General features: G+C 33.4%; 2 protein-coding genes across 3 annotated transcripts in view; one reads left to right on the top strand and one right to left on the bottom strand.

Moving 5' to 3' along the window:
* Positions 1–3,726: 3,726 nt before the first annotated feature.
* RBM11 (RNA binding motif protein 11) lies at positions 3,727–12,760 on the bottom strand. Its single transcript, XM_028504745.2, has 5 exons — positions 12,601–12,760; positions 10,224–10,386; positions 8,854–8,926; positions 7,628–7,724; positions 3,727–5,702 (listed from the first exon to the last, which is right to left on the bottom strand). Exons 1-5 carry the CDS (start codon positions 12,694–12,696, stop codon positions 5,421–5,423), a joined length of 711 nt encoding a protein of 236 aa, XP_028360546.1. The 5' UTR covers positions 12,697–12,760; the 3' UTR covers positions 3,727–5,420.
* Positions 12,761–13,384: 624 nt separating this feature from the next.
* The window catches only part of LIPI (lipase I), a 46,522-nt gene continuing 34,803 nt past the window's right edge, over positions 13,385–25,103 (top strand). Inside the window, exons 1-2 of one of the 2 annotated variants that reach the window (XM_036017924.1) lie at positions 13,385–13,828; positions 23,472–23,857. In XM_036017924.1, the coding sequence (XP_035873817.1) occupies positions 23,546–23,857 (312 nt within the window). In that variant the 5' untranslated portion in view covers positions 13,385–13,828; positions 23,472–23,545. Of the gene's footprint in view, positions 13,829–23,326; positions 23,858–25,103 lie in introns of those variants that run through there. The other variant, XM_028505070.2, reaches the window with a different exon arrangement.

A 25,103-nucleotide genomic window follows, 5' to 3' on the forward strand; every position in this document is an offset into this window, starting at 1 on the left:
CCTGAAATTTTATACTGTCTATGTTTTCCTCTAGGACTTTTATGATCACAATTTGTGTTTAAGTCTTTTATCTATTTTGAGTTTATATTCTGGTGTGTGGTATATGTTAGTGGTGTAGTTTCATTTTTTTTTTTTTTTTGGCATGTACCAGTCCAGTTCTCCCAACACCATTTATTGAAGAAGCCATTTTTACTGTACTATATCCTCATTCCCCTTTTGTCAAATATTGACCATAGAGATGGGTTTATTTTTGGGTGCTCTATTCTGCTCAATTCATCTATGTGTCTGTCTTATACCAGTACCAGACTTTGAATTATAGTAGCTTTGTAGTATAGTTTGATATCAAGTATTATGATCCCTCCTACTTTATCCTTTTTTTCCCAATATTACTGAGGTTTTTTGAGATCTTTTTGGTTCCATATAAATTTTTGAAATATTTGTTCCAAATATGTGAAATATGCCATTGGTGTTTTATTAGAAATTGCATTGAATGTATAGATTGTTTTGGATAGTACAGACATTTTGATGATGTGAATTCTTCCAAACCATGGACATAGTATATGCTTCCACTTATTTGTGTCTTCCTCAAATTCTTTCTTTGGTGTTCTATAGTTTTTTGGAGTACAGTTCTTTCACCTCCTTGGTTAAATTTATTCCTAGGTACTTGCTATAGTAAATGGGATTTTTTTCCTAGATTTTTTTTTTCTGACAGTTCATTGTTGGTGTACCAAAATGCCATCAATTTCTGAATATTGACTTTGCATTCCACTATTTTGCTAATTCATTGATTAGGTCAAGTATTTTTTGGTGGAGATTATAGACTTTTCTATGTACATTATCATGTCTCCTGCAAATAATGACAGTTTTACTTCCTCTTTTCCAATTTGTATGCATTTTATTTATTTTTCTTGTCTGATCACTATGGCTAAAACTTCCAATACTATGTTGAATAAAAGTGAAAGCAGATACCCTTTCTTATTTCTGATCTTAAGGGAAAAAGTTTTGCCTTCATATTCTGCACAAATCTTTTTTGTGTGTGTTTCAGTTGCATTTTTACCTTTCTTGAAATAATAAAGCATAATATGCCAAAATGTTGTATATTTTCTCCCATCTTCAACATTAAAATGGTTATACAAAAATTCACCAATTTTGGTAAGTTGTTTTTAAATGTATGTTGATATGACAGCTGTCACAATACAATCTAACAAAATTGTTTTGAATGAAATTAAAGACAACTAAACACTATTAGAGCCATCTTCTGGTCCAACCCAAGATATGCAGAATCTTACCACTTACCGCATCTATTGCTACAACTTTGATATAAGCAACCATTTTTCCTTGCCTGGATAACTTCAACAGTCTCAATATTCCTGCCCTTGTCACACCCTCACTCCCACCCCTTTATAAAACATCCCCACTAAATGTCAAGTGCTTGCAGTGGCTATTAAGTTCCCATTGTCTTCTGATCCCATGTTTTCCTGTCATCCACCACACTGGCTTCCTTCTGTTTATTCTAAGCTCTTCCCTCAGATATCCAAGCCACTTACTTCCTCTCCTGCTTTGGTTTTTTATTTCCTTAACATAGCTTTATTTATCTTATCTTTCTACTAGAATGCTTCATGAGATCAGGGAGTTTTACCTTTTTCATTCATTTCCATATCCCAAGCTCCTGTATACTTAAGAGGATGGTGGGGTAATACCAATATGAGGCAAACCACTAGCTCAAAACTTGGAGCTATACTTCCAAGGAGGGGTGGACAGCAGGGGTGTGCAAACAGATGAGAGTCCATAGAGAAAATCTTTATTCAGGTGATTGGCTCCCTCCTCCCACTGCACTGTGTTTACTTACCTCTGTTAACATTTTCTGAAATTAACTTTTTAAATGTCCATCTATGCCATTAGGCGATAAGCTCCTCAAATGTTGGGACCGCGCTTTTTCAGTGATGGGTACCAGCAACAAAATCTGTGTTTAGAATGATATTCATTGTTGACTGAGATGCTTAATACATACTCCAAGCAGAAAATGAAGAGAACCTGAACAAGGTCATAGTGAGGAACTAATGACCACTTAAAAACATGAAGAGGGAATTGTCTAGAACAACTTATAGGGTTTGGTAGTAAACAGGAGAGTCTGAAATGGTTCCCTTGTGATTAATCTGGAGGCTGGATAAAATCAGTGAGGATGTTGTTAGCCTGGGGTTAGTAGCTGGGGTGAGGGTTATTTTCCTATCCAGGATATTACTATTTTTGTTATATAGAAGCAAAGACAGTAATTAGGATTCAACTGGTTTTGGACTGATCAGCATTATTCATTTAAAGAATGTTTTCATTAAGCTCCCCCAGTAAGGTTAAGTAGTTGAGCCTATTATTGTTAGGTATGGGTTCCTTGCTGTAGATGCTATTATGTAAGTTTGTTGGGCTTGATCCTTCTCAGGGTTTAAAACTCAGGAAATATCTTAGTTTGTATCTTTTTATACTGGTTATAGTCTCTAAATACAATGCCAGTAGCAGGTGTTTTTCTTAATCTTTATCTAATCTGTTGATGATATAACAAGATGGCATTGGAAACTCCAAAGAAAATTTTATGACACTGGCCAGAGTGGCTCAGTTTAGAGCATCATCCCACAACTGAAAGGTTCCAGGTTTGATTCCTGGTCTGGGCACACGCCTGTTGCAGGTTCTATCCACAGTCCGAGTGTGTGTGGAAAGAAACCAATTGATGCTTCTTTCTTGTATTGATGTTTCTCTCTCTTCCTCTCTATAAAAACTCAATGACAAAAAAAAGTCCTCTGGTGAGGATAATAAAAATAAGAAAATTTTGCCAGGAATCAGATAATAAAGAACCAGGTACTAGATCAACTGGTCCTTACTTGCTGAGTTTTTTCATGCACATCAAATAATTCTTGCAGGTTGGTCATGATTTGGAAAAAAGAAACAGCCCACAGAGGAGGCACCATGTAATCTTGTAAAACTCATTCTGATCAGGCATAATACCATCACCACTAATCAAATACTGCTTAGTGAAACAGTAAGGGCTGTGCTCACTCAGCTTCCTTGGACTTGAAGTGTAAAGGCAGGTATCATTCTTTTTAAAGATTAAAAGATTTTTTTTTGAGCTTTTTGTAATAAAATATGATTTCTATAGAGATTTATATAATAGTGCTCATGTTCACAAAAATCAGACCCTGGCTATTAATTCACTTTGCTCAACAGGAAATAAATTAATGAGACAGACTCTTAATTCTGATGTAACGGGCTTTACTAAGATGTATGGAAATGGAAAACAGGTAGAATATGCACACTTACAGATTTCAAGGATGTGTTTTGCACTCATCTTTTGGATCAACTTTAAGCAATTTTTCTCTTGTTTTTCCACTGCAGTACACAAACTCATTTTTAAAAAATAAATTAGTGAATATGAGAATAAAAGGACTGATTTTGTTCTCAAATTCCAAGTTTCATCTAACATTTGGAGTTGAATATGTACACACTTAAAAATAAATAGATTTTAGCCCTGGCTGGCATATAGCTCAGTGGATTGAGCTCAGGCTGCGAATCAAAGTGTCGCAGGTTCGATTCCCAGTCAGGGCACATGCCTGGGTTGCAGGCCACTGCTCCCAGCAACCGCACGTTGATGTTTCTCTCTTTCTCTCTCTCTCCCTTTCTCCCTCCCTTCCCTCTCTAAAAATAAATAAAAATCTTTAAAAAAATAAACAAATAGATTTTGAGAGCAGAGAATTAAAATTGTAAAAACAAAACTCTCTAAGGCAAATAAATAATTTAAATACATTTTAACTCAAAAACATAGTATTGGGAAAACTGATAATTTAAAATTACACAGGATTGTACATGTTATTAACATTTAAAGAGAATTTTATATATACTAATAAAAGGCACTAGGTAAACAGATGAATTTGCCTTTTGGTTTGTTCAGCCAACATGCTGAAGTTGCCATTGAGGTAATTCCTGCTTGTGACGAAAGAAGATGCAAGAATTCCTTGCAGTTTTCAGATTTTTAGTTTGTTAACAGTATTTCAAGATAATTGTCTTATCTTATGAATATGTCACTTTTACTTGCTAAGAGACATTTCTCATGTACATATTTCTTATAGTGCCAATCACACTGAAAAATAATTCAGGGCTAAGGTGTTTTTTCTTTCTTTTTTTCCTATTTACATGCCTTTGGCATAATTCTAAATTGTAAAAATGTGATTTAAAAATAAAGTGCCATCTTTTTTAGTTTGAATAGTTAGGAAGATGAAAGCATACAGGTCAAGCTACATCAACTGTAATTTAGTTTTTCATGTTGATTAGATGGGAAGACTAATGTCTACATTTAAAACTGGGCTAATACTGTGCAATGTACATTTATAACCAAAAGTTACATTCAGTTACTCACTTTTCTAAAAACATATTTATTATTTTACATAATAAAGACCTATAAAGTGCTATGCAACATGCAAAAGAAACACCCAAGCATGGCTTGTCCTACAAATTGGGTGGGTCCTCCCAATGATTCTTTCAACTGGCTTTAGTCAACACATATTGTCATTATTTCAGTCTATGGTAAGCTAAATACCATTAATTTTACATGTAATCTATTTATCTTCCAAAAATAAATGAACAAGAAACAGGAAACTTGATTTGACAATCAATATTAATTATACATTAATGAAATATTCTATTTATCCATTATCAAGAGTTACTTAATGTCAAATATACCCTCTCAAACTCAGTTGATAAAAGTTGATAATAAATTCTGACACAGCCAACTAATTTTCGTGAAATACAATAAATGAGTGTGAAGACGCATATTCATATTTATATTCAATTGCATAAAAAGGGAATGACACCAAAACTAGCTCAATAGTAATCATCTTTCCTTGGGTATCACTGTCATGTATCAACATTTTATGAAATAAACCTGTAGGAACAGAAGGCTCAGAAATAACATATGGAGGAATAAACAATGTTATTAACAAAGGAAACTAAAGCCTGCTTATTCCTCTTATGTTAGGAACTACATGTAACTCTTAAATATTTGCACTAGTTTCCCTCAGAAAATCTGCCACTCCATATAAGCGAGGATTTAGGAAGGCATGGTGCCTTATCCATGTGTTCAGTAAGTGACTTTTGATTGACAGTGCTGTGCAATTTCATCATCAGTACTAAAATATATCACTCAAAATATATTTCTTGTTGACCACTGTGTCAACAATACCATTACAAAAACAAAAAGTAGTCCATTATATTAAGTTTTTGTCATTCAAAACAAAAAACAATAGCAAATCAGATGTCATATTATTGTATATTTTGAAAAGACAAGAAAACCATTAAATTGGTTATTTAGTAGAATACAGGGTTTTTTTATCTTTCGATAGTATTAAGACAAGGGTAGATAAATTCATTTGAAGGTAATACTAGTGTCTTTTCTTCTTCTTACACTTTTGGAACTTTTGCCTATATTCACCTCTATTGTTTTCTGTGCTACTATCACTATCACTTGTTTGTTTGTGCCGCTTTCGCTTATTCATCTGGTAAAGGTCAGAGTCACAAGGTTGTTGGTGAGTCCATTCATAAGAGCTCGGTCCAGCCTCTAGATTTGGAACATGATTTAGTGAAGGCACAGATGTGCTATTAGGAAGTGGTGCTGTCATCTCACAGTAAGGAAGCTGCAGCACTGGGTTATATGCATGCCACTGCTGTGAAAAAAACAAAACCAAAAACATTCATCTGCCACAACAAGCCCAAAGTTAAAAAAGAAGTGTACAGTTTAAATGCATTATACAAATAACTACATGCAAACCAAGCCGTGTATTGATATAAGAAAGGCCATGCCTTTGCTAAGTAGGAATGTGGTAGTTTCCTTAAATAGTTAACACAAAGATTCAAGGTAATGTATAGCTTACTACAACACAACTTAGTGCTTTCCTGGAGAAATAAAATACTAGTCACATATGTAATTTTAAATCTTTGAGTAGGCACAATAAAAAAATAAGGAAAGAGGTACAATTAAATAATGTATTTTATCTCAAAATATTTCAACATGTAACCAATATAAAAATTATTATGACATATTTTACTTTCTTTTTTCATGCTAAGTCTTCAAATTCTGGGATATATTTTATATTTTACAGAATATTTCAATTCTGATGGTAAATTTTCATAGAAAATACTTGATCTAAATTTTAATTACATAAAATTTACGCATGAAAAAGTAAATATATATATCCAAGTTCTTTTAAATGTATGTAAAAGTTTTCTAATAACTGAATCATGTTTCAAATTTTAATTTAAATTAAAATTAAAAACTCAGTTTTTTAGCTTCACATGTGGCTAATGGCCACCATTTTGTACAGCATGGTTAGTAGTTATGATACATAATTCTTTTTTTAAAGTAATTTTTAATTAAAGTTTCTAACTATTCAAAGCACATTAAATAGCAAATGGAGATAAATTTAGAATGACTGAGTAAGTGAGGGTGTGTGTGGTTTTTTCCTCATATCTACCAAAATTTAAAAATGCTAGGAAGAAGACGTTGACAGTTTTAGATGTGAACTGGTGGTTTACTAATATCTCAGTGTAACGAAGAAAAGTTTTCTCCAAAAGTTAAATTACCAACTTTCCTTATCTTTACAAAAGTAAAAATGGCTTTTTAAAAAATCTGAAGCTCACATGTATGCTAGACATTTGTAAAAAATCCCACCCTATGAATCAGAATACCTGTGTTATAGTCCCACATGTGTCACTAACAAGTACAATCAAACTTGCTGATTAGTATTACTGGACCTCAATTTTATTATGTATAAAATGAGTTGAGCTCTGGCTGGTGTGGCTCTGTTGGTTGGGGCATCATCCCATAAGCCAAAGGGTCGCGGGTTTGATACTCTCTTAGGGCACATGCATAGTTGTGGGTTGTCCCATGTCAGGCTGTGTACAAGAGGCAACCAATCAATGTCTCTGTCTCTCTGTCTTTCTCTCTCCCCTCCCCTCCCCTCCCCTCCCCTTCCCTTCCCTTCCTTTCCCTTCTCTAAAATCAATAAGCATGTCTTTGGGTGAGGAAAAAATAAATAAATAAATGAAAATAAAATAAGGAGCTGAAAAAAATAATTTCCTAAGTTCCCCTTTAATAATAAAGATTGTAATTATGATTTCTAGTTCAGAACCATATTTCTGAGAGTCTTTAGAAATAATATAGTTTAATACATTGAAAATCTTTGCCTTCAGGAAAAAAATTACTTAAAAAAATCCATATCCAAAAGCAATGCATTTTTGATTAATGTTTGCATTATGTAAAAATGATTCACTAAATAAAATTATTCAAATCTAAAAGTATCTTTTGAAATGGTCATTTAAATGACAACTCTGTACTCATATTTTACTTGGACCACAGTGCGTCATCACTGCCACCTGTCCCCCTTCTAGAGACATGCTGGTTGTTTGCTGAGATACTGTGTGTTGGATTTAAGATGACTGTGTTAGAGCTGACTGCCACAGGGAAAAGTGCTCCAAGAAGCTTCTGCCTTGTCCCAAGTTTAGAGTTGAACACTGTCAGTTCCAAATAGTTTTCATATTCTTCACTATTTGCATCATATTACATATTGAACCAATGGTGTATCAAACTTACCATCTTTGGAAAGAAAAAATATTCTTGAGGTAAAGCTGCATTACTAGTTGGAAAAAACTGCATGGGAAAGGAAGCTCTACCCATGACTTCTTCATTTCTTTGGAAAGGTAAAAGAAAATAATAGAAAGTTAAAATTCCTACCCTCGAATGTTCTGTTTTCTTTACAAAAAAAATAGAGACAACTCTTTGAAATTAAAAAAAAAGTTTCTCTAAGACAGCTCAGTTAAGATTAACTTTAAACATTCACCTACAAATAATCAGTTATTATATTGATAATGTACTGACATAGCAATACCTCAAGTCTTATTTATTACTACACTGAAATCTCAATTTTGAGACACATTTGGTTTTTTGATAAGAAAATGTTAAGCAATATTATTTTATAAAGAACACTTAGATATTAACACAGCAGAGCAAGTCATTAATAATTACCAAAGACATATTCAGTCTTTTATAGTTATTGAAAAGAGAAAGGTAGCAATTTTTTTCATTTTTCAATATATATATATATTCATTGTTTATGTAAATTATGCTCTTTTCTAAATGGACTGCTGATGTTCCCAAGAATATTTGCTGATTTCTTCTACATATTAAGATTATAAATATCACTAATTTAAAAACTGTGGTGTTCTAAAATTTCATTTAAAAGTGTAACACCTTGTATTTTCTTCTATGAGGATGTTCAATAAATTGCAGTTACAAATACTGGCTAGATCTATAGCTAGTCCTCATTACTCCACTTGCTCCACAGTATTCCACAGTCTTAATGCTACTACTGTTAACCCTTAGGACAGAAGGTGTACTGTGGGAAGAGCAAAATTAACATGGGTGGGCAGAGGCAAAGATGAGAGCAGGAAAACAACAGGAAGCAGTCAGGTGAATAGCTGGATATCCCATTAGTGAGTGTTGAGAGTAGTATCAGAGAAGCCTAAATGATTCATTACAATGAGACCTTGAAAGCTTAAATAATTTAATAGGTATGAAAAGAATACAATAAACTATAAATAACATAACAAATATAAAACCCATGTACTGCTGAAGATAATATGCCTGAACTTAAATGAAAGCATTTTCTGTCATTTTTAATGGCTTCGGAAAAAAAATGAATTCCTTAATTTTATCATGCCTAAATGATAAGGTTTACAATAATGCAGAATATATAAAAATTCTTCCTGGTATAAGAACATGTTTATTTTCTTTGCCTTCATGAAAAATATTTTTATTACCTGTAGCTGTGTGAATTTATCTTAACACAGCTCTCAAAACTTTGGTTAGCTGGTTCAGAAGAGCGGGAACTCCCTTTAAAGTAAATAGAATAATGGATTACTTCATGGTACAATTTAAGTTCTAACATTAAACGATCAAAACCTCCAACCTCAAGTGGATATAGTATTAATTAAAATTCTATACTTATATACAATACATGCATATGTCTCTGGTCTCCCAAGTAATTTACAGATTGTTTATATTATTATAAATGACTTATAATCAAACTTTATTCAAAGCAATGGCTCTACAAAAGAATTACATTGACATGGGACCACATAAGATACATGGTGTTTTGTTCTACACACCTTTAAACTAAAAATGGCGAAACAATCAGTGTTATTTACCTCCTGTGTATAAGGCATGAGTTCTTTAAACTGCACTAACAAAGCAACATTGCAGAGGACGCTAAGCAACTGACTAGGTAAGTGTCAGAACATAACTGAGTAGTATTTGAAAGCATCATGCAGCCAATTTTCTTTACAAAGACATTAAAAATATAAAATTAAAGAGAAGCACTTTTCCTTTGCAAGAAGACATTGTTTTGTTATTATTATGTGTTTTTGTTTAGCAAGAGTAATAAAAAAACAAACAAGGGATATATCAATAAGCCTGAATCATTTGAGGGAGGGAAGCAACTTCATTGAGGGAGGGAAGCAACAAAAGCATTCGAAGCACTGAAACATAAACATAAGCATTGCTTCTATCAGTCCCTCTAAACTGGAAAGGGCTAGAGTTTTAGTACCATGTCCTCTGGATAGGAATCAAAGATAATCAGTTCTTAGCATGTGTGCGAGGAGAAGTCACTTGAGGCCATTCTTTTCAGAAGGCATTGCTCCACCACTATGAAGTGTCACTAGGCAGCTGCCTTTGGTCAGCGGCTCTTATAGGGGCTTAAATCCAGGGATGGATATATATATATCATGGTTTCCCAGGAGGACTAAGTCACCCACCCCATCTTCCAAATAGTAGGTATTTGATACCACATATTAGCAATGACAAAAAGATAAGCATAGTCTTGCTATATAAAAGCTATAGTTGTGTGTCCCCAGTTCATTTAAATTTGTTTAACTTATAACAGCTAATAGCAACTATCATAGATACTTGCTGGCTGACACTAAAATAGAACATTAAAACTGTTAATACAAAACAGATGCAATATGGTTGACAATGTAACCGGCAACACTAACTACATACCATTATGAATTAGACATGTGTTCTGAGAAAACTAATAGAGGCTATGGGGGAATTTTTTGGTCTTATGCTATATAAAAACAAAATACACCCCTGAGAACATCACCACCAAAAAAACTCACTTGGATAGACCTACCAAATCGATACTGCACGTGGATTGGTCTTCCGTATAAACGAATTCCATTCAGCAAAGCTATGGCATAAGACACCGATTCTGGATGTTTAAAGCAGACAAATCCAAAAGACTTCGGTTTGCCTTCTCTGTCTTTGCATATGGTCACTTTGGTTAATGGCCCAGCCTATAAAAAACTTAAAAATTATTTTCTCATAAATCTAAAGATTTTTTACAGTTAGATAAATCAAGTATATTTAACTTTAGATTTTAAAAAATCTGTTACTAATAACAGCTTTATGTAGCTCTGCTAATAGCATATTTTCCTAACAATACATATTACACTTCATATGCGTTCTTGGTACTTTCTGGCTTACAAGAAACATTCATGGTGTTAAGAATAGGAAATTCTATGTGGTAGGTCCAAATCTTGAAAGGAAAGTTGTTCCCCTTCAGTTAGACTTAGCAAAACAAGTTTAGCAACTTCTTTTTCATCTCATGACACATGTAAATTAATTACTAAAATACTACAGCACACCCAAAATACATATTTTTGCCAATCTGACAAAAAATAGGTGTAATTTTGATTCCTTTACATCGGACAGCTATTGTTGTGTTGGCTGTTGTCAGCTTTTTATTTGACAATCTAAGGGAAAAGCAGTCAGTGACCCTAATAATCAGGTACTGCATGTTTTAAAAATTCTTGTAGCACACCAGTTAAAAATCACTGTTCTAGAATTTAGAAGGACCTAGGTAAAATATGCTTGGTTGCCTGACTATTAGAAAGGATGAACATTTAATTTAGGTAGAAATCATAAAAAATGAGAATTATATATATTATATAGTCTTATAGATCCAGTCCCCCTGATTAAAAATAATGTATGTATAGGGGGCCTTCATGACTTATCCAACCTTCCTTCATTTCTGGAGGCTCAACATAAAACACATCTTCTAGAGAAAAAGAATGATTTAAGTCCGTCCTTCCTTCTTTCCTTCTCTCCCTCCCTTCATCTCCCTTCTTTCTACTGCTTTTTAGTTAGAATGACAAGTTTTAAGCGACACTGGGGGAAAACAACTATTAGAGCAGATTTTAAAAAAGCAAGTTTAAAAAGATGGCAAGTTATTAGAAGAATAAACATGAATGTCTTATACTTAAACACTATTTCTCAAATACTAAAAAGTTTTATGTCCAGGACAGGAAACGTGTTCCTGGAAGGGATTGTTTCGACCAATTTGTGGGTACCTACAATTAACTGGAGTGCTTTAGTTCAGAGACACAGGTAGGGCCTTTCAAAAACCAATTGGCTGGTACTCATACTTACTCCTGGAAATTTAGATTTGCTAGCCTCTCACTTGAAACTGGCACTTATTCTGACAGGGGCAAGTCACTCTTTCCTGATTTCTCTTGATGTTAATACTGGCAGTACTATTGGTAGCAGTGGCAGCAGTAAAAACAGGAAGGGGCAGGCTCAGTTCTGTTTTACCTGGATTAGTTTATTTAACCTTCACACATCATGCAACATATGAGGAAACTGTTGTACTTTTATTGCTGTTCAGCCCAGGTCACACTGCTGACATCAGAACTCACACTGTAAAAAACTTCGCTATATTGTGCATCCCTCTATTTTATAGATTATCCTAGGCCATGGTAATTAATTTTAAGTTTTCGCTTTTAGAAAGGCCAAAATCTCTCTCACAAATTTGTATGCCCAGTACCTTCCTTACTGTTTAAAACGGAATTCTGGACCATTAACCGGTTAGATGAATGGCTGAATGAGGGTATCTCTTCAGCAAGTGAGACCTAGGTGTGTACAATAGGTGAATGTTTCCAGGAGACAAGAGGCTTAATTCTGGAGGTGGCAGGTCTGGAAAGTTTCCAAGTCTTCTTGGTATAAAATAAAAGGGACTGGCCGGGTTAATTGGTCACAGTCATTTGCTGAGCAAATCAGCTCAAATCTCATTTATCATACACCCGCCTCATAAAAGGGGTTAGAGAAAAATTAACAAATAGGGGAACATTTAAAAACCCATACCGCTAATTCCGAGGGTGCTTATTTTATCGTCTGAAGGAAGACAATGACACGGCTATTTTCTGTTTTTACGGAGCACGTCCGCGGCCCCAGGCAGCCTCCTCCAAGCTGTTTCTCAGGGCGGAGCCCAATCACTGCCCCATCCCAGGGCTCCCGCACTGGGGATGGGACGGGGGCGCACACTGGGTCACATCACCACCCAACCGCTCACCTGGACACCGGAGCAATGCAGGACCCAGTTAACACCAGGGCCCAAGGTTGGGGCGGGAAGGGGGCCGGGCTCCGAAAGGTCAGGTGCACCCCGCCCCTCAGACTGCGTTTTAGCCTCGAAGCGCCCGGCCCCTAGGCCGCCCCTTCCCCACCGACGGTACCTGAAGGAACAGTTCGTAAAGGATCTCTTCCCGCACGCGGGCCTCTAAATTCCCCACAAACACCGTCCTCTCGGCCTCCTCCACAGCTGGGAACATCCCTCCGGTCTCGCCCAAGGACTGAGGAGGAGATGCAGCTACCCACCCCTTTCACTTCCTCACGGCGCCGCCGTACCGAGGGGGTGGGGCCGACAACCAAGGCGCCGCGAGGAGGGCGGAGCGAGACTGCGGGCCCCGCCCTCGGCGCCCCTCGGGCCACGCCCACCGCACACCCGGAGACCCCACTGGGACCTTGGAGAAGTGAGTCAGAGTAAGGATCGTCTGTGTAAAAGAGGCGTTGCCCTGGTTCTGGGCAGGACGTTGTTAATTGATTCTGAATTTATTCAACCAACATTTTAAATACATTTTCTACAGAAATCGAGTTATCCTCATTGCATTACAAAAGCTCCCAGGCTAAAGGGAGATCAGTTTGCAAAGAGTGAATAAAATCATTAGGATTTTAAAATTATACTCTTTATAAAATTATTTTTTGAAAGAATGTATGCATGAATATGGATACAAGACTGCTAACACTAGCCCTGGCTGGCGTAGCTCAGTGGGTTGAGCGCGGGCTGCGAACCAGTATCGCAGGTTCGATTCCCAGTAAGGGCACATGCCTGGGTTGCAGGTCACCGCCCCCAGCAACGGAACATTGATGTTTCTCTCTCTCTCTTTCTCCCTCCCTTCCCTCCCTAAAAACTAATCAATAAAATCTTTAAAAAAAAAAGGACTGCTAAAACTAAAGTTTATTCACCTAGGAAACACTTCTAGAGAGGAGTCTGAAAATGGCTGCAGAGTTTTTAGGGGGACCTAGAAGGCATTTGAAGCCGAGAAAAAGCCTATACCAAGGAATATTGGAAAGAGTATATAGCAAGTTTTGTGACTGATACTAGAATTTTTGAAGATGGCTCCTGGGCGCTGTAGCAGGTTCCAATATGCGCACTTTACATTAGGATTGCATTTTGTATACAGTGTACCAGTGTGAAAAATTTATTCTTACCTGAGGGTTTTTAAAAATCTTAAAAACAATAAAGATAATTTAAAGAAAGAGATTTAGAATTTCAGTACTTTGGTAAATTAACTGTCAACTTTTAACTTGGCGTCCTTTCTGAATATAATGTATGTCTACATAGAAACTTAAAATCATTGTGCAGATATCATTCAAGTAATCAGGGCACCATCTGACCTTTAGGTAGGCCCCTGTGATAATTCACGTTGAACTGAGGCATGCTTTTACTTGGTTGGTGAAAAAAAATCACCTACCTCTTGTAATGAAAAGGGACACAACTTTGGAACCCTGATTTCTAATTGAAACCTGACATTACTTAGTGTTATGATTTTAGGTAAGTAAATTTCACTTTTTGGAATTAAAGTTCTATTTCTTAAGAAATGGATTGGGCTACTATCATTACTTCTTTTAAAAGCTATTTTCTGAGTGCTTGTTATGGTCCAGGCACTATCTTTAATCCTTGGGAAACAAAAATAAGTATAAAATTCTGCCTTTCTAAAGCTTACAGCATAATGGGAGAGTGACTTTCTTTGCATGTAAATACAAAATAATGTGTCAATAACTTTAATAATCACCTTCAGTTGATATATGATGAGTCTATAAATCCTGTCTTTATTTTTTCTTTCTTTCCTTTATTAACATTGTTGTAGTAAGTTAGAAAGTGGTTAAGGAAACTAGCACAGTGTAGGTATATAACAAATATATGTTGATCAAATGAATGCATACTTGCAAGTTTCTATTATGTGTGTGTTTCTTTATTTTTTTAAAATTCATTCATCTCATAAATCTTACCTAAACCAACATAGTTCTTCTTTAGATTCTCTCAGACACTGCTTATCTGGTAGGTGAATCTTCAGGTTTTATTGTAAAACATGTAGCATATATATATATGACCAAATGCTAAAACCTTTATATTTATAAGTAATTATCATATTATCTTGCTCTAGTGAAATTTGCATTAATCTTTGTTTACAAATGTATATGATTTTGGAGTTCCTAGTACATACTCTTCTGGTAGTACATAAGTTTATAGTGCTTATAATTCTAAGAATACTTAATGTTATAAGTTCCGAAAATCATGCAGTTAGCTTTTTGTTCGAAAGTTGATATCGATATATCATTTTTCTATGTAAGCATACTATATTTCTTAACATATTGAATGCATGCATAGTCACAAACATAGTAGAAGCTGAAAAATAATTCAGTTTACTCTCAGTATTTGCGGGACCATTAGTCACAGATTAGGTTTATGGGTTAAGTGCATGGAACACACTACAAAGAATTAGCTTTTCTTTATTCATATCAGGATATGATATGATATTCTTCAAAATATCAGGATATTTTCAACCTTTAACTGTATGAACACATCAAAAATGAAAATGTTTACTAATATGTAATATAGCCTTGATAAAAATATAAATGATGTTCCTATAAAGATATATTTATATAATATAAATTTGTGTATTTATATTTTATATAATTTATATGTTTTATATATTTTATATATCAGTTAGACCTCCTTTCTCTCATTCCTTGTTCAGTTGACTCTTATTTTCTTTTGTAGTTCAGCACAGGTTGCACCTCCATCTAGGTTTCCCTAAACTTTACACTCTAAATTAGCTGGCTGCCCCATCTGTATGTTCTGTAGTTTTTCTAGACATGCATTTTCAAGCCCTTCTCACTATGAAGTACTAAAGTATAAATATCAGTACCAGCACAATCCCTGACTCGTCTGTGAATGTATTATAAGCAGTTCTGAAAATAATACAGTTTGAATAAGTTACCCCTGGATATCAGTTATCTGATATGCCAGAATATTAGTAGATGCTTAATAAAAGTTGTGCCCTGGCTGGTGTAGCTCAGTGGATTGAGCACAGGCTGCAAACCAAAGCATCGCAGGTTAGATTCCCAGTCAGGGCACATGCCTGGGTTGCAGGCCACGGCCCCCAGCAACCCCACACTGATGTTTCTCTCTCTCTCTCTTTCTCCCTCCCTTCCCTCTCTAAAAATAAATAAATGAAATCTTTTAAAAAATTGCATAAATGAATGTACAAATGAATGAATGTATGGAGAAACTTGGTAAGTTAGTGTTAAGAGACTCTAGTGGGCTCTGGCTGGTGTGGCTCAGTGGACTGAGTGTAGACCTGCAAACCGAAGGGTCGCCAGTTTGATTACCAGTCAGGGAACATACTTGGGTTGCAGGTACTGGGTTGCGGGTCCCCAGTAGGGGGCACTCGAGAGGCAAGCACACATTGATATTTCTCTTCCTCTCTTTTTCCCTCCCTTCCCTCTCTCTAAAATAAATAAATATATACTTTTTAAAAAGAGACTGTAGTGGATGAATTTTTAAAATTGACCTCACTTTTATTTGACTCATTTTGTTATTATTCTGATTTTTTCTAATCATATTTGTCTTAAGTAAACATAATATTTTTTGTTTTACTTGTATTAGACATTTATTTTAAAGAAATATTTTTAGTATTTAAAGAAATAAATAAGAAAGTGAAAACCATTAATGTCTATCATACACAGATAAACATTTTAAAGGAGAACCTTGTTAACTTTGATCTGTGCATGTATACATAAAACATATTTCAGGAAAATAAAGTTTACTAAACATATTGTCTTTTAGATTACCTTTTCTCCCCTTAAATCTTTTATGGAGGCCTTCTTCACCAATAATATTGACTTGCTTTATCTACATCACTAATTGTAATCAGCAGTATGTGCATAATTAGATTAATCCCTCACTGTTAGACATTTACATTATTGCTATATTTTGGCTATTATAAAATGCTGTGATAAACATCTTTGCTTATATATCTTTGTGTACATGTGTAAATATTTCTGTAGGAAAGAATCTTGGATGTTTAATTGCTGAATCAAAGAGGAAGATCATTAAACATTTTGACACTGCTAAGTTATATAAAAGATCATGCCAAAATATATTCTGATAACTAATGACTACCCCATCTCAATAAACAGTACTCAACTACCTATTATATTTGCCTATAAAGTGCTTAAAAGCATGCTTGGTACGTAGGTCAATCAATTTTAAATCATCACCATCCTCATTATTACTTTTATAGTATTGTTTACATTGTATGCATGTATATAAGCTTCTTAAAATCATTTTTTTAATCCAAGGAGAACTAAATAAGTACATAAATATTGTCTTCCTAAATTATAGGCATTTTATATAATATTTCACCATTCCTGACTATTTTGTTATTTAATGCAATGGAAATTGATAATCCCAACTTTCTCACTATTGATAGTAAGTAAAAAATATAAAAAGGCAATTTAATATTTTGAAACTGCTATGTATTATGCTGTCTTAAATGTCCAATTGATATTTTCAATATGAGTTCTTTAGAATGGAAAAGATGAAAACAATGTGTAAGATACATTTTACACTGTCACATCAAAAGTGCAAAGCAAAAGGAAAATTTATGTTAAATAAGAAAGATTTATCTTTTAATTTGAGCATAAAATTTTAAGAAAGATCACTTTTAACATGTATGACAGTTATATTTTCTTCCCAAATTTTGAAATGATGTCGTCTACTTATATCTTTGTTAGAGAAGGACAGTTATTATAGCTAAATAATGTGGAAGGACCTAGGTTATTTGGTGGTCTTCAGTCTAATTTTTATGGTGGCACCCTTTTAAAATTGAAGTCTCATATAAAATCTACAGAGATCAAGAGGGACAAAATAATGATGAGGCTTCATCAGACTGGCTTTTGATAATCAATGATTTAAATTAATCATGTCTGTTGTTAAAGTATCTTTGGAAGTATACAGACTTAAAATTCTAAAAACCAAGTTTAACTTTGAACTTATAAGGCATGTAGTTAGAGTAGGTATCTGTTTTCCTTGCCTACTAAAGCCCATTGCTGGAAGGAAATAAGAGAAAAATTAAGTAAATGTGTAAAGAAAACCTATAATAATTTTAAAAAATGTTCATTATACTAAAAACAATTTATTTTTATTTTAAAATTGTAGGCTTCAAGAGAGAAGCTAGCATTTTGGATGTTAAAATAGCCACTGAGTTTGGGTTGCAAAATGTCATAAACATGAAAAAGCCATATTTTATACTTGACAGCTTGATGGACATGGATTTCATTATTGATTTTATGATGTATAAAGACAACTTAGTTTATAATCAAAATGAACATAAACCACAACTTTTTCTGACTCTTTCCATTTCTAGCATTTGCCAACATCACATTTGCTCTAGGCTTTGAACAAATATGTTCTTCCCAACCACTTCTGAAATCCTGAGGCTAAGAGGAATAAAAGAAGATATAATTAGCTTTTTCTTTCCCTTAAATTCAACTTGTATAGTTGAATGTTTGTGACTTATTACAAAGTCTTAGACTTAAAAATCTGCCTCACAACCACAAGCTAATTGGGAGAAAACAAACTACCTCACCTTTTCAACAAACAGGGTGGAGCCACAGTTCAAGGATCGTTTTCATTAAAACCTACCAGACTGTGACAATCCTACCAAAGAGAAACCTCGCTGAATTTCAGAATTTCTTTTTTGGTGAATCTGAGTACTTTTTTTAAAATTTCATCAGATTCCAAATGAGAGTTTACATATTTCTATGTTTGATGTGCTGGGCAAGATCTGGTAAGAATTTGATAATTTGATTTATCTTTCAAAATTGTGTATAAAACAGTCAATATGGTCTGTATTGTGGGATAGAGAATGCTGACATGGTATAAAAAATATAATTATGGATACTAATGAAACAGATTACTATGAAGAAAGTTTGTATACATATGTGTATATCTATATATACATTTAGTAATTTTTATATTCTGTGTTTCCTTTCCAGATAGTTTGTAATTAGAAGATATAGGGAACAAATAGAAATATTCAAGAGAAATTAGAATAATTCAGTAATAAAGAAATTCAGCATTTGAAAATTATGACATAATAAACATCTTGTTTCAGTTGCATTTGTTTAAATAGCCCTGCTTTTAAGGATATTTTACATAAGTATATTATCAATTGCAAAGTGAACAAACTAAACATATATTACAACTTTCAATTTCTTTCTTTCTTCCTTTCCTCCTTTCTTTCTTTCTCCTATTATGCTAAAGCAAAAGCAAAACCAAAACTGGTTTGTGGTAATAAAGTAGAACTTTCTTCTCCTGGTTTTCTAGTTTATGATAATACAGTTTACTAATTTTAATAATGTTATTCATTACTTTATGTCAGTAAAGTAGAAAGTAGAACTACTTGTTCTACTTTATGATAATAAGAAAAGTAACATTTAAAATTCATAATGAATCATTTTTTGTAGGGGTGTTGCAAAAAGATTTTTTCTTTGCTTTGATTTATTTAAAATTCTTGACTGCATACTTGAATAACCTTAAAAATATAACTGGGAAATTCAAATTATTTTTGTTTCTCTTCCACTAGATATTTGATCCAATTGTAAATTTTGGAAATATTTGAGTTTTATATTCTATGGAGGAGGAAGAAGTTTTTCTATAACCTCAAGGTTCTTTCAACTGGTCTAATAATCAAATTGTCATGAGAAAGATTAACAAGAGAAAATAACCAAATTTAGTACATATGTATGCATGAGAACCCCACATACATGAAAGATTGAGAGACAGAAAGTGAAAATGGGATATTTGAAAGTCTAAGCTAAGGATGAGGTAAGATACTTGGGGTGTCAGAGGGGGAAAGGTCATTTCCAGGATGACAATAGCAGCTGTTCAACAATTAGAAGTCTCCCATGCCCTATATATAGATCAAAAAAGAGTATATTTAGGTAATCTCTAAATATGGGCAAGGCTCCTAATTCAAATTTGTCTGTATAGTTAAGGGGTGAGAATAGAAATTTCTCTTGAGCCTACAGAGTCTTTGTTGTGTTTAGCTCAATCTGAAAACCACAGAGCCACATCTTAGGGTGATTTGTTCTGAACCCTCACAATTCCAATATTGAATTTAAATGGTACTAATATACAGTTTATCATTTATATCTTACTTATTTAGAAGTTTCTTTATAGGCATGTTATGTTTCTGTAGTGTATAATAATAATTCCTCAACTTGAAAGACAGAGGAATTTGAAGTCTAGGCTCCTAAGCTTTGTGTCAAATCATGGTTTACATCTTTCTGACATCACAGTTTATCCTCCACATTAAAGAGCTGGCTTTCTGAGATTGTTATTAGTTTTTGTTACTAGTTAGGCAGTTGCCTATATTCTTAATTGGGAAAACTCATATATGGTTAGTAAGAATGTTTCTGTCTCTGTTGACTAAAATAATAGACCTTTTACATATTGACAGTAAATAGGAAATAAGGAAACTGAAGGTCTCAGTGACTCTCAAAATCATTCTTAAAGCACACAAATGCTTGCTCACATTTTCCTTGAATCCTCACATGCCTAGGAAATTTTTATTGAATTTTGTTGCAATTTTTGTTGAATTATATATAAACTTATATAATTTATTTATATAAGAATGCTTTATTCAAATTACACACCCCTCTCCTTTCTGCACTAAAGATCTGATACATACCTCTTGGAGGTCACGTCTCAAACTCTTCAATATAAAAATGATTATGTGACTATATCTTCCTTCAATAAACAAAAAATTTTCTGAAAAACATATTAGTCAAATGTTTTCTAAGAATTTAATAGAATAAAATGGGAGTGGACAGCTAGCTGAACAAAATATATATAAATATATAGGAATATACATTCAAATTATATGCATATGTATGTATACTCAGTTCAGTTTATGATTCATATAAACTGCTTAATTGGCAGTTGTGATTGCTACATTATTATTATAGTAAGGGTCAGCAATATTTCTGTAACGGGCTAGATGGTAAATATTTTAGGCCTAGAGGGCTATTTGGTCTCTTGCATCTGTTAAACTCTGCCATCATAAGTGTGAAAACACCCATAGACAACTTGTAAAGAAATGACTGTGACTGTGCCCTAAAGATTTATTTATGGACACTAAAATTTGATTTTTATAATTTTCACATGTTGTAAAATATTATTTTAACTTTTCAACCATTTGAAAGTGAAAAACCATTCTTAGCTTGCCAGCAAAATTTGACTCACAGGCTGTAGTTAGCCAACTCATGTTTTCAGTAGGCTGGAAGACATGTTAAAGAGAGTAGTTCATTCTCATTTCACTGTTGAAGAAAGTGAAATTCAGAAAAGTTGATTCATTTTTTAAGATGATAGATTTACAGTATATCTTATAAGACACCTGAGAATCTTATTTAAAATGGAGATGTTTATGCACTGGGTGGAGGTGAAACCAAAGATTCTGCAGTTCTAATAAACTTCCAGGTGATGCCCATGGGTTTGCAAGCTATACTTTGAGTAGAAAGAGTATAGAAATTTGTAGAACCTTACTTAGTAGGCTGTTTGTAGGGCAATGATTTTTTCAAAATGCATGCAATTCTAAGCCCATTGCCTCAACAAATTCATCATTATTTTTCTCTAAATTGTGTAAAAATATTTCTGATGTGACCAGTAACTTATTTTTATTGATTTACTAAAATCAGATACAATCAGCAACTATAATTTATTATTTTAATTTATTTATTTTACCATTTATTTAAAATTAGGAAAACCTGAAAGAACATGGGATTTATGAATGAAAGACCCAGATTCAAGTACTAGTGGCTTGTTATCCCAAGCCAAACCACTTAACCTCCCTGAACCTCATTTTTAATTTATTTATTTATTCATTCATTCATTCATTTATAAAATGTTTTTATGGTATTTTTTCCATTACCATTTAGTTCCCTTATTCTCCCCTCCCCCTGGCAATCACCACGCTCTTGTCCTTTTCCATGAATACTTTTTACTGCCTTGTGAAGTTCCAAGGAAATGACATATGTGTGTGATTTGGTCAATTATAAAGCAGTACAAACTAGATTAATATAAGTTACTGTGGGGTTTTTTCATGATTTTCTTGTAGCCTAATAAGAATACTATAGCTTTTTGCAATTACTTCTGCATCTGGTAATAGATAATAGATAATAGATAATATATCATAGATTTCTCCATTGATTGTTTTGGGTGATTTATTTTATATTTTAACAGGGATCTTACTGGTTTATTCCTCATTACTCATTCTAAGGCCAAGTGAAATCTCACTTGGTTTGGAATGAACCAGCAGTTTGGATGCATCAGTTGCATTCGGCCTTCTCATGGTTCAAGATGGTGGGAAAGTGGATACGTACAATTCCTTACACAATTTGTACAGTGCAATATCTGATACTGCACTATGGTTTAATTCATTCCTTTTCTTAATTTCCTTATTCCCTGGTGCTTAGAAAAAATGAAGAATCAAAGATTTTCACTTGCCCAAGTATCTCTCCACGGTTAACTTGGGAATTAAATGCAGGTCTTGCTTCTCCTTTATTGCCTTCCTCTTATATTTTCTAAATAACTGTTACAATATCACATATATAGTTTCCAAACTAGGATGATTTTAATGAATAAATATTAACAGATACTATTATGGCTTACCAATATATATTATCTATTTATATATTAGTATATCTTTATCAAATATGTAACTTAAGTTAATATTTCTGGGCATTTAAATTCTTTTTATTTCTCTAGTAATGAAATAACTTATTTTAGTTCATTTTTAAATGTGTTCAGGGGCCATTTACTTGGGATAAACTATTGAAAGTGGAATTACTAGTACAGAGTATACCAACCCTTCTGTGAATTTTTAATATATTGAGAAATTGTTTTCTCAATTTTTTTTACTAAGTTAAACTTTCAGCAGTAGCACAAGTATATATTCATTTAAAATTTTGGTATTATATACTTGTTTTGAAAAAAAAGTAAAATTCTGAAAAACTATGAAAAAGAAAATATAAAGCAGCCATTATGTCAATGCCTAGCAATTAACTGCAAATCCCAAGCAATGATTAGCAAATGACTACTGATTTGGCTTAGTTATTTATATTCTGCCCTACTTCCTTCTAGGATAGATGGATGAATGGGTAGGTAGGTAGGAAGATACAGACAGATGGATTCATAGATATATAGATAGATACATAGATACACAGGTAAAATACACACAAGGATGAGAAAACATAAAATGATATTTAAGGTGTTTTAAATTTTTGTGTGATTATACATAACCTTGTGATTAATGTCTTTACATTTAATATAATTGTTTATTTCATTAATATATATCCTAGAAAAAAATCAGGAAGAATAAATATTTTAAGATCATGTGTGTGTGATACACACACACAAAATGTCAAAAGGATGTTGTATTAACTTATGTCTCAGCATCCATGTATATGAATAGTTGTTCCATTACCCTCACAAATAGTATTAAAAGGATTCTTCTATTGTTTAATTTGATAGGAGAAATGATACCATTGTTTTGATTTGTACTTATTTGATCACTAGTCAGGTAAAATATATTTTTCTAATGCTTATTACCCATATATAAGTATTTTCTGCAGATTTTCTGTTAAAGTTGATGATTTGTCTACTTTTATTGATACACATAATTCTTTATTAATAATATTAATGATTTTACATTGATGCTATTTTTCACAGATAAAAATTTTTTAACCACATTTACTTGTACATTTTATTGTAAATCTTAAATGTTTTTTGTTCAAAAGTTCTTTTTAAATAATCAACAAATCAACATTGTAGTTACTTAGTAAATTATGTAGAAGTGCTAATGAAATTAAATTCCCTGCCCTTTGAGTTCAATTTTATTTTTTGCAAGAGCATCAGGAATGGAATCGAATACTAGCTCAGTACTGAGCTTAACTGAATTTTTTTTTTTAATTTCAGAGAATAAAAGACCATGCCTTGAATTCTCTCACCTAAGTATAAAGGATTCTTTCAGAGATTTATTTAATCCCAAAATGCAGATGTTTCTGATAATGTATACAAGGAACAACCTCAACTGTGCTGAGCCACTGTTGGAGCAGGATGATTCACTTAACGTTAATTTCAACGTAAGCAAGAAAACAGTCTGGCTCATTCATGGATACAGGCCAATGGGCTCCGTTCCATCATGGCTTCAGAAGCTTCTAAGGGTTTTGCTGAATCAAGATGATATGAACATAGTTGTAGTAGACTGGAACCAGGGTGCTACAACTTTTATTTATGATAGAGCAGTTAACAATGCCAGAAAAGTTGCTGTGAGTTTGAGTAAGTGCATTCAGAAGCTTTTGGTAAGTCTGGAGGGTTATGTATTTTTATGTGTTATACAATCTACAGTGTGTTATGCAACACTACAAAGTGTTAATCATTTTTTAAAGTTTTTATTTGTTGAGAGAGAAACATCGATTTGTTGTTCCACTTATTTATGCATTTGTTGATTGATTCTTGTATGTACCCTAATTAGGAATCGAGTTCTCGCACCTATGCTCTAACCGAATGAGCTACATGGCCAAGGAAATAATGTTTTTTAATACTTTAATACTTAATGCTTTTTTTCTCATAAACACACAGATTTACTGCTTTGATGTGGTAATGTGTGCAGCCAGCTTTTTTTTTTATTTGTGTGAATGGATCATTTTATGCCTAGACATAATCTAATTTTTATAAAATTATCTTAAAGTTTAAGTCACTGTTTTATCTTATAATATTTTAAGGTTTTAAGTTTTTTGTTTTACCTATACAGATTTCAGGATAAAGTATTGATTTTATGTGGACATAGGAAATAAACTACATAATCATTAGATACTTTAGATATTTTTTCTAAGTTATAGCTAATATGTTTTTGGTCAGTCAAGTGTGAATTGGTAAAAATGAGGGAAAAACAACTTGAAAAGTAGCTTATTTCTGCCAACCTTGGCAGCAGGTCTCAGTTTTTTTCATATCTGTCCAGCATTTAGGTCTAAGGTTGGGACAGGTGAAATAAATTGAGGACAGTTTTAAATCATCTGTTTATTAAATCAACCCAAATGGGGATCCATATCTTGTCTGGAGAGAAATCCTATGATGGGAACTTTAGAGAAAAAGGGTGATGTCTGATTTGGGGGGCAATCATGGGCTTGAAATATACCTTTGAGTTGTGTTGTGCTTATCTTCCAAGTCTCTGCTGAAATTGAGCAAGCAGAAAACATCCAACAAGTAGTTACATGTAGTGAAGTGGTTAGGGGTCCGACGGGCTCTTTTCAAAGACTAAATCCAGCTCATTATCTGCGTAACTTTGAGCAATTGCTTAACCATTCTGCCTTATTTCCTTAGCTATCCACCTGGAATAGCAAAACTTTATAACAATTTAAGTATTAAATTGTTATTTAAGTGTTAAATGAAATTAACTCTTAACCAGTGCCTTTCATATTATAATCATTGAATAAAATCAGCTATTATAATTATTTTTACATCCTCAAATTTGAACTAAACCAAATCATCCTTGTAGAAAGAGAGGTAAATGATGCAACTCTGCTCTTACTGAAAGTCTCTACATTG

This window comes from Phyllostomus discolor, chromosome 2 (assembly GCF_004126475.2).
Source record: "Phyllostomus discolor isolate MPI-MPIP mPhyDis1 chromosome 2, mPhyDis1.pri.v3, whole genome shotgun sequence".
NCBI lineage: Eukaryota > Metazoa > Chordata > Mammalia > Chiroptera > Phyllostomidae > Phyllostomus > Phyllostomus discolor.